General features: G+C 34.7%; 1 protein-coding gene across 1 annotated transcript; it reads right to left on the minus strand.

The window, feature by feature from the left end:
• Positions 1-8,963: 8,963 nt before the first annotated feature.
• Positions 8,964-16,380, minus strand: LOC144969176 (uncharacterized). Its single transcript, XM_078908285.1, has 4 exons — positions 16,081-16,380; positions 13,709-14,047; positions 12,559-12,796; positions 8,964-9,028 (listed from the first exon to the last, which is right to left on the minus strand). The coding sequence occupies exons 1-4, from the start codon at positions 16,378-16,380 to the stop codon at positions 8,964-8,966; spliced, it is 942 nt and encodes a 313-aa protein (XP_078764411.1).
• Between the last annotated feature and the right edge of the window lie 3,645 nt (positions 16,381-20,025).

Here is a 20,025-nt window from a genome sequence, read left to right on the forward strand (position 1 = left end):
TTTTTTCTTTAAAATATTGACCAAAGCGAGTTGGTAGATCTGCACGATCGATTAAAGATGGGAGAGCTGGTTGCGTCTGTTGTCCCAGCAGTTCCTTGGTCAAGGCAAAGAATTGTCTCGAACGTCCCACGTCTTTGAGGCTTTCTTCATAGAATTTCTTTTTGGCCCTGAAATTGACGGCTTTTGCATCATTTCTAGCCGCGATGTATCGCTTCTTATCGACAGCATCTCTGGACTTGAGCCATTTTCTTTCTGCCCGCCTCCTGGCTAATCCATTCAATTTTATTTCGGTAAAAATGGATCCATCTACATAATTTCCTTGGAATTGTAGAGTGAAAATAGTACATTATTTTACTCCCACCATTATGAAACCCTATTATTTCTTAATAAATACGCAATCGTTGAACAATGGTTTGTATTAGCTGAAAAAACATTCAACGATTGTAAAATATTCCCCTAATTTCATTGACTGAAAATAAGGTGTAATAACATGTTTTTGTTTTTGTTTTTAAGGGTTTTACGACGCTTGCAACACATTAAGGTCATATCAGCGCCAGTAAAAAGGAAGAAAATGGGATAGTAAAATTTCTAGAGATACAATTAAAACACCTAAGAAAAAGTAAGGCAAATAGGAAACAGATATAGATTCCAAGAACACACTATCAAAGTACTTAGTTTGAGATCACCTAAAAGTCTCATACAGACACAAGCACAGGTCCCAACTAAGAGGGATACACTCCAATGTTTACAAATCATATATAATATGTAAACAAAACAATACAGAGCATAATAGAGATATGATTTACAAGGGAAAAAATATCCCAAAACTCTAACTATACATTTAACTGTTTCCCTCCCAGCTAGAGTATCTGGCCAGGGCCTGGACAAATCCAAATAATCTCATTCGAAGACAATGACAGAAAGCATGTTGGAAAACAGATATAGGGGGATAGAAGACACAGAAAGTACATCCCTGCCCACTCTGGGAGGTCAGGAACCCCACCCAGGTGTTAAAAAAAAAAACACACCAAAAAAAAAACAAAAAAAAAACCAGCTAAAAGCCGAGTGAAAATAACCTTTTGGTGCGTATGAGTACAAATCCAATATTTTTATATTTTGTGTCAAATTGTCATTCATACAGATGGAGAAAAACACAAATGGCGAATAGAAGTAATACTAGACCATACAATTGGTCACGAAAGATCTAAGAATCTTACTTGGAGGGGTAGAATAAACGTATTATTTCATTTCTTTAGATTTATTAAACTCGCTCCTTTTTTAAAAAATCGTGCAATAATGCATACTCGCAAGCTCGTAGTGTTATTTGGCATTATAAGAATAATTTGTTCAATTTATACCGAAGAAACGAAAGAATTGTATATTGAAAACTGCAGTGTCTTCGTGCTTCCTTTAGAACACTATTAGTTCTGTCGCGTGTTGTCATACTCTATTTAATATCAACACTATGCGAATGATGATGATGATGATGATGATGATAATAATAATGATAATAATAATAATAATGATAATAATAATAATATTATTAATAATATTAATAATAATAATAATAATAATAATAATAATAATAATAATAATAATAATAATAATAATAATAATAATAATAATAATAATAATAATAATAATAATAATAATAATAATAAAAATAATACATGACCTTTAGGTAAGTGATTTTCAACAATATTAATATACCATCGATTACAGATAGTATGCGCGTGGCTAATAACTAACAACATTGCCATCCGGAAGTATAACACACAAAATATGTGTAACCTTGAAAGTTTATAGTCTGGATAATACAGTTAAGTGAGAATTACTCATAAACGCTGCTACCCTTTGGATAGGATGCTAGTCTATCGCAAAGTACTTCGCCAGATCGAACAGACCCAGCTACCCACTTAAACATAGAACTCGCAAGCAAAGACTTAAATTGTGATTATATATCCTATAATATGTGACGTTTTAGAGTTCCAGGAACCTCGATTTTATCAATGCAGATGACGTCATTGACATAAGGTATAGACCCTCTATACAAATTTGACATCTGTGAGATCCTTCCGATCAAAAGTGATAATATTTATACGTAATGGATAACAACGTTATGTTGAAAACACACACACACACACACACACACACACACACACACACATATCTACATCCCACCTCCCCCCACCTTCCAACAAATAAACAAATCCAAAAAATTATCGTTGTCATCAATTGATCTGGGCGGAACAATGGCGGACACCCTTATGAAATACTTCTCCGACGAGCATAAAAGTGTATCCAGAGGAGAAAAGCATTATAAATATGATCATGTTTTGACTTTTATACATTCTGATCACATGACATGTGAAAAAGTTCTAGCCAGCATGAAGAACAAAAAGCACCATTTTTCTTTGTTTAGAACCACGTTGATCGCCGTTGCTGGACGACGTGACATCAGACTATTGAATCCAATAGGCTTCTACAGTCGTGACGTCACTTCCCTCGCGATGACGCATAGTAACTTAGTAACTGGTTCTAAACTATCGGAACAATGGCGGACGCCTTTATGAAATACTTCTCCGACGAGCATAAAAGTGTATCCAGAGGAGAAAAGCATTATAAATATGATCATGTTTTGACTTTTATACATTCTGATCACATGACATGTGAAAAAGTTCTAGCCAGCACATAGAATTAAACGAATGAGAATACGTACGAAGCCTAAAAAGTGTCCACCAATGAAAGCATTCAGCGCCATTTTGTTGTTGGCTGAGAATGTAGTAATTACCATTCATTCGGTATCTATGTCAACATAACGACACAAGAAAAACAACAAACAATATCAAAATCCACAATAAAATGTTTCAGAACTGTTGCGTATATTTATGGCACAACGAAGCTGTCAAAAAATGAAGTTAGAGAATGTGTGTAATCATGTATTATAATAACCTGTAATGTGTTTTCCAACCACCACATCATCTACTACTACAACCACCACCACAATATCATCACTAACACTACTACTAAAACCACCAGCCCCACATCATTATCACTACCACTACTACTACATCACCACCAGCACATCATCATCACTACCACTACTACAATCACCACAACCACATCGTCATCACTACCACTACTACTGCAGCCACCACCACCAAATCATCATCATTACCACTACTACCACAACACCACCACCACTACTACTACAACCACCACCACATCACTACCTCAACTACTACAACCACCACCACAATAGCATCACTACCGCTACTACTACAACCACCACAACCACATCGTCATCACGACCACTACTACTACAACCACCACCATATCATTACCATTACCACTACAACCACCACTACCACCATATCATTACCATTACCACTACTACTACAACCACCACAACCACATCGTCATCACTACCACTACTACTGCAACCACCACTACCACCATATCATCACCATTACAACTACTACTACAACCACCACAACCACATCATCATCACTACCACTACTACTACAACCACCACCACATCATCATCACTATCACTACTACTACAACTACAACCACCACCACATTATCATCACTACCACTACTACTACTGCAACCACCACCACCATATCATCATCATTGAAATATTATTTTTTTTAGATTGAGCTTTATATAGTGCAATATCTACTAAATGTGCTCAAAGCGCTTTACAAGGGGTCCCTGGTCAACATTTAACATGTAGGACGGGACATGACGCCTGTTAGGCGATATTACAATTTTTCGGACAAAGACAACTCTGTTAACGGCCAGGTACTCATTTTACACCTGAGTACGGTGAGAGAATGTGAGTAAAGAGCCTTTTCCAAGGACTCAACTATGCGCCGAGCGCGAGGCTCGAACCCAGGACCTTCCGATCCGGAAGCGAGTGTCATACTACTAGACCACATAGCCGCATCATTACCACTACTACTACAAACACCACCACCACATCATCATCACGACCACTACTACTGCAACCACCACCACCACCATATCATTACCATTACCACTACTACTATAACCACCACCACATCATCATCACTACCACTACTACTACAACTACAATCATCACCACCACCACATCATCATCACTATTACTACTACAACTACAACCACCACCAACACCACATCACCTCACTAACACTCAGTACTACAATCACTACCATTAGGTTTTGGAGCTTTACTTCATTTGAAATAAGGAAACTTCCGAGTTGTATTTGGCATTGTGTTTATATATCATAATATAATTCTAATCAGTTATCTATTTAGAACTAGATACTATACAATATGTATGCCAAATACCACCCCAATTCCCCTTTCTTGTGTGCGGGAATTCCTCTTTCGGCATTGAAATTGAGTGTGAGAGAGTCATCACTACACACATAAACAACAGAAACAATTTAAAAACAAGACTATGACACGCAACCACTCACACACGAGGCTATACTATTTATCCTTTTCTCTATATAGAATAGGACAAGACAAACAATAGCTTGACTCTCGCTACACTTCGCATTGATGTTTGTCGTCTCACGAGTTCAACTCTCGGTCGACCTGTCAATATTCCTTTTTGCCTCGGACGTAATCATTAATAGAATGTTGTGTGGTTTTGACCGTGAAGAAAACCTTAAGAAGTCACATTTATATCATTTTAGAGAGATCGTTTTGAATAATTTTGAGTTAAACGAGCGAGCAGCAACTTGTTTTCATGAACGGCCGATCAGCGCTTGTTTACTATGGTAACGCGATTCCCAGCCAACATCAAAATGGCGGATATTTTTCTCATCGAGGCCGCTGGTTGGTTAGCCAATAAGAGCACCGTACGGTTTCCATTGGGTAAATTCCTTGAGCCAGCATGAAGAACAAAAAGCACCATTTTTCTTTGTTTAGAACCACGTTGATCGCCGTTGCTGGACGACGTGACATCAGACACTTGAATCCAATTGAGAGACATCAAACTGTTATCGTCACGTGGCCAGTTTATTTTTATCTTCTTCTTATATAGATAGTATGCGCTAAGAAGCTCACAACATTGCCATCCGGAAGTATAACCACACACAAAACTATGTGTACAAAACCAAAGGGTATAGGGCTGAAAGAAGGATGAGATCGTGAAACAATAGACGAAAGTACTGGATAGACCTACCAACCAGCTCCACGAGTAAAGATCTTTGCAAATCCTACAAGTGAATGTCCCTTCATCACTCACTGACTAGTTGGAAACGTTGCTCTTCCAAACAATGTGTACGAGCATGCAACTTTGACATCTAAGTAATGATTCAATTCATTATCTAAAGAGAAGAGATGGAATATAATATGTATGTGATAATATTAACAATGATTACAAAAGCAAACTTCATGACAGTTAACTATAACGAAAGAGGGAGAGAAAGAGAGTTAGTACTAATTATACAAATAATGCTAATCAAATCACTGCAAATGAAAATATTATGAAAATTTACATGACTGATGTGATTGTTCTGAAATAATAAAGCATGTTCAGCTTGATATCCTATATGTTTTTGATTGGTTTCTTTCAATTATTATAGGGACCCGTGATTATGATGTTTTTGCTTATTATAGCTTGACATTGAGCCATATGCGTCCTCACATGACACTGTGTAATCAATATGTACATTACTGCTAAACTAACTCACGTCTATGACAAACAGACACAAAAACAATAGGCGTCCGTTTGTCACACAATGGATACACATCCGAAAGTGCGATGGACGCATACTATTTTTGCGTCTATCTGTCAAAGACATAATGTTTCAATCAATTTTCAAGGATGGATTTGGCAAAAGGTCTTTTGGTGAATTACACAGTTGATACAAATATTTTGGTTTTCTAGTTCAATGAAAAAAATAACAAAAAAAATTTATCTTTAATTACCTATTAATTCTTTTAGATTCGAGCCAATAGTTACAATGTTATTAAGTAAAACAGTTTTTTGCGTTTCCTGAAAAAGTAGGTTTTCCCGGTATGCGTCTTTTTCTCATATCACGGCAGACTTTACACACGTTACTATAATACGAGTCAGGTGTAAATGAGTACATGGCTAAGATTGCCAGTATAAAATGGATGTCTAACCTCTGACGTGTCCCGCCATGCGGTTTCGTGTTATGACTTTCGTCTTCAGATGGGAAGGCCCAAAGTTCGAGACACGCTCAGACCGGCGCATAGACGAGTCCTTGGAAAAGGCATTTACTCACAAGAAAATTTTAAGAGTTTTAGTTTATAAAGATGCCAAACAGACAATTGTTACTGCATGAAATGGAAAATATGGTTGCTTAATGATCTCTGCTTCATACTAAGATGCTACCTAGTTATGTGACCTTTTACAAGTCACCTCTCCCTAGCTCGTCTTACGGTTCTGTATTGGCGGATAACACCTGGATTATTCAAGTCTTCCCTTGGAGTAGACTGTCACCATCAATTTCCTCTTTGGGATAATTGAAGTAAACTCATTATAAATTGTCAAATACATCCGCAACAAAATCCGGATTTATAAAATTTAAGCGATATGAAGGACGAGACTTATTTTGTCGTTTTCGGTATCAGATTGGTAATAATAGTGTGCTGGAGAGGAGTTATTGATGCTCTACCAAAGAGTCAAGGGCCTAAGTAATGTAAGTAAATCTGGTCTCGACGTTCTCTTTTTAGTTCAAGCATTTATTCTCCCTTGACTATAGGTTGGATCACAATGGATCGCCAAACAAAAACTTTTATGGTTTAAATATTGTTCTTCTTGGTATGCAAGAGCGATATTATCAATAACGTATATTGTGTGGCACATTGTACATGATGAAACTCGAAAGGTTCTATATTGTATGTACATTTCATGTATATGTCTAGGTATTCTTATCCATTTTTATCACCTCATTTTCTTTTTTTAAAGATTAATTTGGAGGCATTTTGGTTTTAGTACATATGTACTGAAAATTATATTGTTTTATTTTTAAAAACGAATTCATATCAAGGGATGTTACTTAGTCATGATTAATTCCACTGTCAAGCATTCCCGAGTTGCCTCCCTTATACCATAAACGGAGAAGATGAGACAGCGGTCGAAATATGTTCTATGATACTACTTTGGAGAATATGACGTCAAAGTCTAGCAAATGAGTTTTTGTTAATTTTTAAAAGTGAGTTTGTAACAGAAATAGGTCCTTATAGCTCAGTTGTTAAAACACTCGTTTGTGCGGCTATGTGGTCTTGTGGTATGACACTCGCTTTCGGATCAGATGGTCCTGGGTTCGAGCCTCACTCAGCGCATAGTTGAGTCCTTGGAAAAGGATTTTTACTCACATTCTCTCACCGTATTCAGGTGTAAAATGAATACCTGGACGTTAACAGCGTTGTCTCGGAAAAAATGGTGATATCGCCTTACAGGCATCATGTCTCGTTCTACATGTCACGTGTTGTTGTTGGTCAGAGACCCCCTGTAAAGGGCTCTGAGCACGTTTAGTGGATATTGCGCTATACAAAAGCTCAGGTTTGTTTTTAAGGAAGGGGATAAACTCAAGTTAAGTCATGACTATTTTTCTGACATCATCGTACTCCTACAGTGAGCCAGTGACAGCTTAATACGGTACCCGTATTTTATGCTTTATAACTCACTTAGGACATTTAGAATGAATGCAGTAGTCTAAGGCCCATTCATAATAAAATAAATAGTATTTGTATATAGAGCAAGATGATGCCGGGGCCATGCATTATGCGCTTTACATAAGCAAAATGAGCTTGATTTTTAATGAACCCAGAGTCGCATCGCAATTACTATTCTTTTGGTAACAATGGTTGGATCTACAGTCAAGTTATAAGTAGATTTTTAAAATTGAATTTGACTTGAATGTAATTCAGTCTATGCGGCAAGGAGTTAATCCATAAATTGTCACATTGTCAATAGACATTGGCATTCATTTACAATTTAATGAAACCACTGAATTGTAAAAGTATTAAACTATAAATTCAATAACAACTATAATTAATCCATGAGACAATAGACTGAAATGAGTCAAAGACATTTGGTCATATATGATAAAAGGAGAAAATAAGTCTTTTCCCTCTCAGTTATCGGGCTTGGGACCGTCTTAGAATATTGAATTCATTCTTAAATTTTCATTTATATGTCACGAAATTGAAGAAAAAAATAATATTTGATTACAACAAAATAATTTTGTGCTATTTGATTAATAGAATTCAATATTCTTAGGCCTGATTAAAAAGACTTTTCACCTGAAAATCTGACTCACAAGACAGTGAGTGGGTGGATGGAGTGATGAATGAAAAAAACACAAAGATGATAATATAAACGGTAGAGAGAAGATAGTGAGTTTAAACACGTGACGGACAGAAAAATTGAACAGGCTGTAGATATTTGATATATTTAGTTTTGTTAGAAAATCCTCAATAAGAAAAACGAGTCGAACAGATTGAAGAGTTACAGAAGGAGACGCTCACAGCAGCGGTCTCAAGCTACCGGTGAATTGTATAAGAATCTTTATGTCGAAATAGAAGATGTCAATATAATTTAGCCAACTGAAAACGTTTATCAGAATCAAAACACTCAAGAAGACAATCAAACGTTTGGGACAGGAATGTACATTCTGATATAGATAAAGATATGAAAAGGTGTGGATGAAACACTGTCAGACAGAGAGAGTGAAAGGAAACTATAAGAAAATATCATCCAAAAAATCAGCCTGCTCCAATTTTTGTGAGATAAATTCCTGCTCCATAATTTGTTCTTGGTCGAAGATAAGAGAAAAAAGACACAGGGAGCGTAGACCCTAATACTACAAATTAATCCATTTTGAGAAGAGGAAATTACTGGAAGCAACAAGGTAATATATTGTAAAAGGCTGGTTGAGAAAAATATTGTCTGAAAGGATTACAAATGCTATATAGAGACAAACGAGATGTCACAAAGATGGTAGGCAAATGTCACCAAAATAGGATAAGAGAAATACAAAATTTAATCTGACACCTGAAATAAAAAAGAAAGACATTCAAATACAGAAAGAAATGAACAGTCGACATGAGGCTAAGTGCAGACAAAATGTATTGGATTAAGAGAGAAGAGAATCAAATACAGAGAGAAATAAACAGCCGACGTGAGGCAAAGAGCAGATAAAATATATTGGACTAAAATAGAAGACTGCGTAGACTTGTACTCTAGAAATGTTTAAGGACAGGTGGAAAAAGGTTGAGGTTTCAAAGCTATAGACTGTAAGATAGACTGTAATAAATTTTGATTTGTCATGAAAAAAATGTGGTTAAAAGTCATGAGTTTAACGCCCTTGATAATATCTTTGTATCGTCAAAGGCGGCACCTCCGTTTTAAAGTCCGTCTGCGATAGGACTGTACAATAAATTATGAAACATTAAACGTAATGATAACCATAGTAATAGTAATGATGATGGTGATGATAACGTTAATAATAAAAGTTATATTAATATATATAATAATAATAATAATAATAATAATAATAATAATAATAATTATTATTATTATTATTATTATTATTTTATTATTATTATTATTATTATTATAATAATAATAATAATAATAATAGTAATAATAATAATAATAATAATAATAATATTAATAAAGTAATGATAACAATAATAATAATAATAATAGTAATGATAATAATAATAATAATAATAATAATAATAATAATAATAATAATAATAATAATAATAATAATAATAATAATAATAAATGGCATTTATATAGAGCTTTACCCCGTTGTCACAGGCTCTAAGCGCTTTACAGTGATATAAAACAAAACATATTACAGTGAGACAAGTGTGAAGGAAACGTGATACGAATTCAATTTAACAACAACAAAATATGAAAATAATATTGCAACATTATGACGTAAAAAGATAAAACTTTAAGCGAGATTTGAACGTTTTCAACGAATCCGAGCATCTCACGTGTGATGGGAGAGAGTTCCAAAAATGGGGGGCCGAAAATTGAAAAGACTGTTCACCTATTTTACGCAATGGCTTAGGTTTGACAAGGATTGATTGGTCATTGCTTGACCTCAAGTTTCTATTGGGGACATATATGTTTAGAATGTCTTTAATATAGGAGGGACTGTTCGTGCTCAGGGATTTGTAGACAACAGTACAAATCTTATAGGCAACTCTTTTTTCCACAGGAAGCCAATGTAACTCACGGAGAAGAAGAGTTGCTGACGGGTATTTTTTGTTATTGCGTACAATGAGCCTGGCTGCGTTATTTTGAGCAACCTGAAGTTTGCTAATTTTGTCTTTAGCTAAATTCGCCCAAAGGGAGTTACAATAGTCCAATTTAGATAAAACCAGGGAATTAATTAAAAGTTCTGTTATATGCTTCGGTATTAAATTACGAATTTTGCTTATTTTTTTAATTTCTATGTACATAGATTGTATGGTGTTATTCACATGGCTTGTCATGGAAAGATCTTTATCAATGATGACGCCAAGGTTTTTTGCTTTATTTGAAAATTCTATTGTGCTATTTCCGAGAGTAATAGGTGATTATAATAATAATAATGATAATAATAATAACAATAATAATAATAATAATAATAATAATAATAATAATGATAATAATAAAGTAATGATGATAATAATAATAATAATAATAATAATAATAATAATAATAATAATAATAACAATAATAACAATAATAATAATAATAATAACAATAATAATAACAATAATAATAATAATAATAATAATAATAATAATAATAATAATAATAGTAATAATAGTAATGATAGTAATGATAGTAATGATAATAATGATAATAATAATAATAATAATAATAATAATAATAATAATAATAATAATAATAATAATAATAATAAATGGCATTTATATAGAGCTTTACCCCGTTGTCACAGGCTCTAAGCGCTTTACAGTGATATAAAACAAAACATATTACAGTGAGACAAGTGTGAAGGAAACGTGATACGAATTCAATTTAACAACAACAAAAATATGAAAATAATATTGCAACATTATGACGTAAAAAAATAAAACTTTAAGCGGAGATTTGAACGTGATCAACGAATCCGAGCATCTCACGTGTGATGGGAGAGAGTTCCAAAAATGGGGGCCGAACGAAAATTGAAAAGACTTTTTCACCTTATTTTACGCAATGGCTTAGGTTTGACAATGGATTGAATGGTCATTGCTTTGACCTCAAGTTTCTATTGGGACATATATGTTAGAATGTCTTTAATATAGGAGGGACTGTTCGTGCTCAGGGATTTGTAGACAACATACAAATCGTATAGACAACTCTTTTTTCCACAGGAAGCCATGTAACTCACGGAGTAAGAGTTGCTGACGGGTATTTTTTTTTTATGCGTACAATGAGCCTGGGTGCGTTATTTGTAGCAACCTGAAGTTTGCTAATTTTGTCTTTAGCTAAATCGCCCAAAGGGAGTTACAATAGTCCAATTTAGATAAACTAGGAATTAATTAAAGTTCTGTTATTATGCTTCTGGTATTTAAATTACGAATTTTGCTTATTTATTTTAATTTCTATGACATAGATTGTATGTGTTATTCACTATGGCTTGTCATGGAAGATCGTATTATAATGATGACAGCCAAGGTTTATTTGCTTTATTTGAAAATTCTATGTGCTATTTCGAGAGTAATAGGTGATTATAATAATAATAATGATAATAATAATAACAATAATAATAATAATAATAATAATAATAATAATAATAATAATATGATGATGAATATGATGATAGAATGATAGATATGAATATGATGATGATGAAAGAGAAGGAGAAGTAATGAGATGTGGAAAAGGAACATTATAGGAAAGAGAGAGAGAGAGAGAGAGAGAGAGAGAGAGAGAGAGAGAGAGAGAGAGAATCTCATTGATTTACCCCGTGTCACGTTATGCTGTCATAACAATCACCGAATCAAGTCCTTGATACGTCAGATATTCTAACAGCCACCAATGACCACATCATATACCTAGGTTTGGAGAAATATTGGAATTTTACAAAACAAAGTGATGTTACCAAGCAAAATGAAATGTACATATAATATCTTTAAAACATGACATTCTTGAAGCATTCATATAGAGCAACTGAAATAGTTAGCAACTAAAATTGCTCAAAACGCATTTACTCGGGGTCACTAGCCACAACACTTAATATGTAGGTCGACACATAAACGAGATTATAAGTTGTTTTTTTTAATATTGAGACAAAGCTATTAGTGGTCAGATAATCATTATAGAACGGAGTAAGATGAGATAATGTGGATATATAGACTTTTCCAAGAAGTTAACAATGCGCCGCTCAGATCGAGACTCAAACCCGGGACCTTCATGTCCGAAGACAAGCATCATACAAGATTACATAGCTGCACACACACACACACACACACACACACACGCGCGCGCGCGCACACACAAAACAACTGAAGAAAGTGTACATTATTTATCATAGCTATTATGAGCTAGCAATAGTTACCTTAAAATTTACTCACCACCCTGTTCTTTGATCATTTTTGCCATGTGATCCAGAGAAGATAGATATGTTCCTAAATCATTACTGCCCCACCTCTTCTCTGGATCTCTTTCCAGCAAATTCTTCAGGATGTATTCGTGATAGTCCGGGGTTGATACTTTACTTTGATAACAGAAGAAGATGGCGACATCACTTTGATCTACCTCTGCACTTGCAAGCATACTGTACAACACGACTCCCAAGGAGTACATATCACACTGAAAACAAATCAAATATCCTATTAATTTATTATTATCAAATTTAATAAGATTGAGATCGTTCTGGGCCCATGTACCATTAAAGAGGATTATCTAACATCAAGTCACGTATTAAACAACTATTGACTTTAATTACAACTACTATACACAATCATTAACTTGTTATATAAATATACGATTCTATTATATGTACTAAACTCGATTATTGTTCACATACAATCCGTTTTGAAAAAATGTTGATATAGAATATATTTTACTATATATGAGTAAATAACATTTGTTATTATTGATATCATATTATATAGATAGAATGAAGATGACGTCACTCATGCCTTTGTTATTATATTTTGCCATCCGCGTTTGTGAGTTGTTCTCACTAAACTGTATTAACCAGACTATAAAAGTTCATGGTTACACAGATTTTGTGTGTTGGTCCGTTCTACTTCCGGATGGCAATGTTGTGAACTCCTTGGCCAAGCGCATTCTATCTATACTATAATAATGATGATCAAATTTACCTCAAAACATGCTTTCTATTTTTTTTAAAAAAAAAGAATGTTTAACATATACATATTTGCTTTTAATATCGGTTTATTTTAATATAAATTGAATAAATATGTATATCTAAAGTCAAGGAAAAAATACTGTCATGTTGTAATAAAAATATTAATAATAGAAGGGGGAAAAAAAGAAAATGAAGAAGAAAAAGAATGAGAAGAAGAAGAAGAAGAAGAAGAAGAAGAAGAAGAAGAAGACGAAGATGATGATGATGATGATGATGATGGTGATGATGATGATGATGATGATGATGATGATGATGATAATGATGTTGATGATGATTCCGGTGATGATGATGATCATGATGAAGGAGGAGGACATGAAGAAGATCCTATACAGAGTGTAATCATGTACCTTAAATAGATTGAAGAATTGTGTCGTTGTGTCCTTCAACTCTGGTGCCATGTAGTTCTCGGTTCCACAACGATGGACATCAGACATGTCGGTAGATGGAACCATACAGGACAAACCAAAGTCTGTCAGAACGAGATCCCCGTCGTCGGAGACCAGAATGTTGTCTACTTTAATGTCCATATGTGCCACGTGACGAGAGTGGAGGTAGAAAATAGCGCTGGTCAGTTGGATTAAATATTTGTCTCTCAGTTGATTGGTCATGTATTCCAGATGGGATTTCAGAGTGCCCTCTGGAAAATAGGGCATCACAATGACACATTCCCTGGGACAGTCAAATGCCTGAAAAAAAGAAGGGAAAATTGTCCAAAACCAGGAATAATGTTAGATGTTGAAGAAGAAGAAAGACGAGGAAGAAAATGAAGAAAAAAAAATAAATAATAATAATAATAATGATAATAATAATTATAATAATAATAATAATAATAATAATAGTAATAGTAATAATAATAATAATAATAGTAATAATAATAATAATAATAATAATAATAATAATAATATATAATAATAATAATAATAATAATAATAATAATAATAATAATAATAATAATAAGAAGAAGAAGAAGAAGAAGAAGAAGAAGGAGAAGAAGAAGAAGAAGAAGAAGAAGAAGAAGAAGAAGAAGAAGAAGAAGAAGGGGAAGAAGAAGAAGAAGAAGAAGGGGAAGAAGAAGAAGAAAAATAAGAAGAAAAAGAATAAATAACAACAAAATAACAACTCGGATAACAAAGAGGAGATGTAGGAGGAGAACGACGAGAAAAAGGTTGAGGAGGAGGACGAGGAGGAAAAAGGTTATGATCTAATTCATACATATTCATGGATAATAAAAAACGTTATGTTATATTATGGAAAAGATAGATACACACACACATATCCACCCCCACACCCACACCCACACTACAAACACACACATTCACACACACACACACACACACCTACACACAAACGCACACACAGATAGAGAGAAAATGTATTGATTGATAATATTTACGTTGGTCAGGGAATAGACAGATAGATGACATAGAAAGATTTATAGGTGGATAGAAAAATAAATTGATGATTAGATATATAAATAGACATTAAGCAGATAGATAGATAGAAAGAAAGGTAGTCAGTGGTAGATAGATAGATAGATAGATAGATAGAGAGAGAGAGAGAGAGAGAGAGAGAGAGAGAGAGAGAGAGAGAGAGAGAGAGAGAATTATAAAATAATAGATAGGTGAAAAAATACAGCTAAATAGATAGATAGACACCCAAATGAAAAGCGTTATCGTTAAGGAAAAGATTCTCTCTCTCTCTCTCTCTCTCTCTCTCTCTCACACACACACACACACACACACAGATAGACAGACAGATAGATAGATAGATAGAGATAGAGAGAGCAAGAGAGAGAGAAAAAGAGAGAGAGAGAGAGAGAGAGAGAGAAATGGATAGAATAATTGATTAGTAAAAACATAGGTAAGAAAAGAGCTAGATACCCTATTTGGTTAGTATTCTATGGATAAACATATAAATTGAAAGATGTCTGCATGGAAAGATAGAAGGACAACAAGATAGACATAGATAGATAGAAAGGTAGATAAATAGATCGATACATAGATTACAGGTTAACACATTCAAACACACACATACACACACACACAGAGAGAGAGAGAGAGAGAGAGAGAGAGAGAGAGAGAGAGAGAGGGAGAGAGAGAGGGTGAAGGCACGCAGAAAGATAGAGATATATAGTCAAAAAGACAGATAGATAGATAGACAGATAGGGAGATAGAAAGATTGATGATTATATTTAGATATGGATAAATATAGACAGATTGATAGAAAGATATTCATATTGGTAAATAGATAGAAAGATAGTAAGATATCTAGATAGATAGATTGAATGATTGATAGAGATTTATTAAGTTAGATAGATAGATAGAATATATAAAGATAAATAGAAAGATAGGCGGATATGTTTGTAGATCAATACCACAAAATATAATATAATATTATCTACGGTATTTAATACCTACAGATTGATCAATTCACAAACACACACACACACACACACACATACATAAGGAGACAACGAGAGAAAGAGAGAGAACGAGAGAGAGAGAGAGAGAGAGAGAGAGAGAGAGAGAATAGATGGATAGATAGATAGAGAGAGATAAAGAGAGAGAGAGAGAGAGAGAGAGAGAGAGAGAGTTAGAGAGATATTGTATAAAGATTGACAGATATATAGATAGATATACAAACAATATATGTATAGGTAGTTAGATACATACCAAAAAATATGAAATAATATTGTCTACCGTATTTAATGCCTACTCACAATGGTATTTCCAAGAATATGTTTATGCTTAACGCTTTGTAGAATGGACACCTCCTTGATAAACCTCTTCTCGTTCTTTCCTCCATCCTGAGTCTTCTTAATAAATGTCTTGACTGCCTTTAGATTGTTGCTCCCATCCCTGGGTGCAACCATCATTACATCTCCAGTCATTCCTGTCCCAAGGATACTGACTGGGACATAACCATACAACGTGTAAAAATCTTCTGAGATGCATTGCACTGTAGCCTCCCATTTGATCTCTACTATTGTTGAATTCTCGTCGGATTCTTTCGTTGCCATGATTAATGGTGTGGAATTCAAAACCTCACAAGTATCACAAAATAAACTGGTTATTTTGACACAATGTCAAAGTGTAAAAAATATCAAGCAATATGAATCACAAGCTATGAAATCCAACTGCAATAATATGACATGTAATAATCACAGATCTATTTCAAACACAACAAATAAATTCTTGAAGTGTACAACGTTAATTAAAGTTTCAACTAGGAATCATCGAAGATTGGTAGGAAATATTTACTGATGACTCTCACGTAAGTGTTGCAATATCAACTAAGATAAAATCTGAACGTTTGGAGTTACCAGTAAGATGACTCCCCCCACATGATGACGTTGACCAATTAGCGGCAAGGACTGAGTCACATGACAAGGTGGTCACCACCGTCCAGGATCGTGAGTCGGGAGAGGTACAATACTTACCTCCCTTTAATCGGCGACTTCAAAGTGAATATGGCCCCGAGTTGTTGACATTGTCGTAACAATACATTATTAACACCGCTTTCTCTCTCTGTAGATTGACCATCGGCGTGGAGTTCTTTGGTTTTAAAATAACAATAAATACTTCAAAGGAACTGACGATATTGTTGATTCAACCTTGTAATGTCTTTGATTCTTTCAAGCAAATATAAACATAATTTGTTTTATTTAAGATATCGGTATTTTATTCTTACCTCCGACAATTACAACTCCAGACTAAAATAAAATATGTTTTTAAAGTTGTATTTGAAAATATTTTAAAATGATTTTATGTTTAACTTTTCTTGCGATTTTCCTGTGTGCATTAGGCTAGAAAAAGTGACATTTATACAGAACATGTCCATAAATCCATCGTACTCAATACGTAGTGCTTCATTTATTCCCATCCTCCAGCAAGGCAACTACAAAGAATTTCTATTTCCCGAAGTAAAAAACAACAAATACTAGAGCATTTATATATAGAGCAATATCCACTAAACATGCTCAAAGAGCGTTACAAGAGGGCATAAGGCAACAGTAACAGTTAACATGTAGTGAGACTTGACGCATGGATCATGGATGCAATACAATTTTTTTTCCGACAACGACAACGCTGTTAACGGCCGGGTACTCATTTTACACCTGAGTACGATGAGAGATCGTGAGTAAAATGACTCAACTATGCGCCGCTTAGACCGAGATCGTGAACCAGGAAACACCATTGCGAAGGTGAGTGTCATACCGCAAGATCAATAAATAAAATAAATAAATAAATAATAATAAATAAATAAATAAATAAATAAAAATAAATATAATAAATAAATAAATAAATAAATAAATAAATTCCCTTTATTCATCCCGTAGGGAGAATTTTTCTCTAGGGTCTATTCCAAGGGAAAACTGGAATAACCCAGGCGTCAGCCGCAGTGCAGCACCGCAAATTGAACTAGGGCGAGGTGACTTGCTCAGGCTACACAGCGCAGCGGCGGGTGATCGAACTCGTTCGGGTACGAAGCAAAGACCGTACCGTTGAGCCTCACTGTACCCTATTTGACACTCAACCAGTCAAGAACAATACTTTGAAATTCTGTTTCAATCAACAAATATAAAAACACAATAACCACTTTAATACAACAAAAACTCTTTGATGGTATAAACTAATATCTATAAATGATGCAGAACAAAAAGTCTGTATTTAGTACCAAATCAAAGACGCACCGACCTTCTTCAGTATAAACACAACGCTTTGATAACAATGGGTGAAAGACAAATAAACCCACGACTCCGTAAAGATAGTCTTACCGCCCGTCGGGTGTCGTTATAGAAAAAAATACTTGCGTTTGGCTCTCGTGCATTTGACTCACTTTCGCTTCAGTTATAGGTCCCCAAGTTATAACTGAGGTTGCAGAATTTGGTTGAGTCCTTGGAAAAGACAATATACTCACTATTTCTCACCATTTTTAGGAATAGAATGGGTATTTGACCGATAACAACATTGATTCTGTAAAGAAAAGGATCATTATGATGTTTTATGAACGTCCTGTCTCGTCCCGCGTGTTAAGTGTTACTTTTGGCTTGGGGTAACGTGACAATATTTTCAGGTCTGATAACTTGACGCAATTATTGGCCTTTTGAACATTGTTTGAGAGTATTTCCATTACAACAATGAGTCCATAACCATTTGGGTTATCAGGCCTGCAAATAGATACACGTCGTCTAGGGGCTTTTTTGTATAATGTTTTGAGCTCATAAATCTGATATTGCGCTTTATTATTCTATCTTTATTCATTGATTCCTCTTTTTTGTTTGTTTGTTTTTGTTTTTTTTTTTGTTCAATTTTATTTTCATTCCATTTATTTTGGCGGCGGTAGCACAGCAGTACATTGTCTAGTCTTATACTAAAGTCAAGCGATGGTGAGCATAGCCAGTGTCCTGATGGGTGAAAACGATCACTTTAAATTGTAGGATATGACACTTTACACACTTTACCTCACACGAGTCAGGTGTGACTGATTATCATTTTGTTAAAAGTTGTAATTCAAAGCCATTAGGCCCATGAAGCCGGATTGTTTCTTTGACGTAAGACGGACAATAATAATTACTTACTACCCTTTGGATAGGACGTTAGTCTACCGCGCAAGTACTCTCCAGCCAGAGTTAACAGACCCAGCTACCCAATCAGTAGCGAGTGGATAAGGGGATAAGAAAAAAAAATGTCTTGGCTCCACCCGGGATCGATCTTGGTTCCTTTGCGTGTTTAACGAGTGCTCTACCAACTGAGCTATCGGGACCCCCACATTTTGGTAAAGAATAGATACAATTACTCACATTGCAAAACGCCCAAAGATCATATTTCGTATAATTTCAAATTTAATTTTTTTTTAAATTAAAAAAAAAATAAAAATAAAATTCCCTTTATTCATCCTATAGGGGAATTTTGTCTTTAGGGTCTATTCCAAAGGAAGACTGGAATAACCCATGCGTCATCCGCAGTGCAGCGCCGCAAAATGAACTTAAGGTGAGGTGACTTGCTCAAGGCCACACAGCGCAGCGGCGAAGATCGAACTCAATAACTTTAGGGTATGAAGCAAAGACCGTACCGCTGAGCCACGCTGTCCTCCCCCACTCACTGTTCAGTATCTGATTCATTCCGTTTTGAGACAGTGGGTCACGTTTGCACTGCCCACTACTACGAATATTTCGCAGAACTACGAATTTTCTGGGTCCTAATTGACAATTATATTATAAAGATTTTTAATTCAATACACTTCTTGAAAACAAAGTTTTGTTGCCAGTAATAGTAAAATATAAAGGATTTGAAAGCATTAATTTGTAGGGGCAGCGTGGCTCAGTGGTATGGTCTTTGCTTCGTACCCAAAAGGTGCGGAGTTCGACTACCCGCCTCGTTGTGTGGCCTTGAGCAAGTCATATAGCCCTAGCTCATATTGCGGCGCTGTACTGCGCCTGACGCCTGGGTTATTCCAGTCTTCCCTTGGAATAGACCCTAGAGACAAATTTCCTCTATGGGATGAATAAACGGAATTTTTATTTATTTAATTTTCTTTCACATTTATATAAATATTTTTAATTCAATAAACTTCTTGAAATCTAAGTTTTGCTGCTAGAGATAGTATATAAATTATTTTAAAGTATTAATTTAATGCATTTAAACATAAATTGATAACTGTT

Source organism: Berghia stephanieae, chromosome 3 (genome assembly GCF_034508935.2).
Source record: "Berghia stephanieae isolate SIO BIC M18660-M18661 chromosome 3, UCSD_Bste_1.3, whole genome shotgun sequence".
NCBI lineage: Eukaryota > Metazoa > Mollusca > Gastropoda > Nudibranchia > Aeolidiidae > Berghia > Berghia stephanieae.

Bases quoted from the DNA above. Each gene is read 5' to 3' on its own strand.
- LOC144969176 (XM_078908285.1), bottom strand. From the start codon at position 16,380: ATGGCAACGAAAGAATCCGACGAGAATTCAACAATAGTAGAGATCAAA. The intron at 12,797-13,708 runs GTACATGATTAC...ATTTGTTTTCAG, and splicing joins AATTCTTCAATCTATTTAAG to TGTGATATGTACTCCTTGGG. The intron at 9,029-12,558 runs GTGAGTAAATTT...TTTTTATTTCAG, and splicing joins AATGATCAAAGAACAGGGTG to GTGTCAGATTAAATTTTGTA.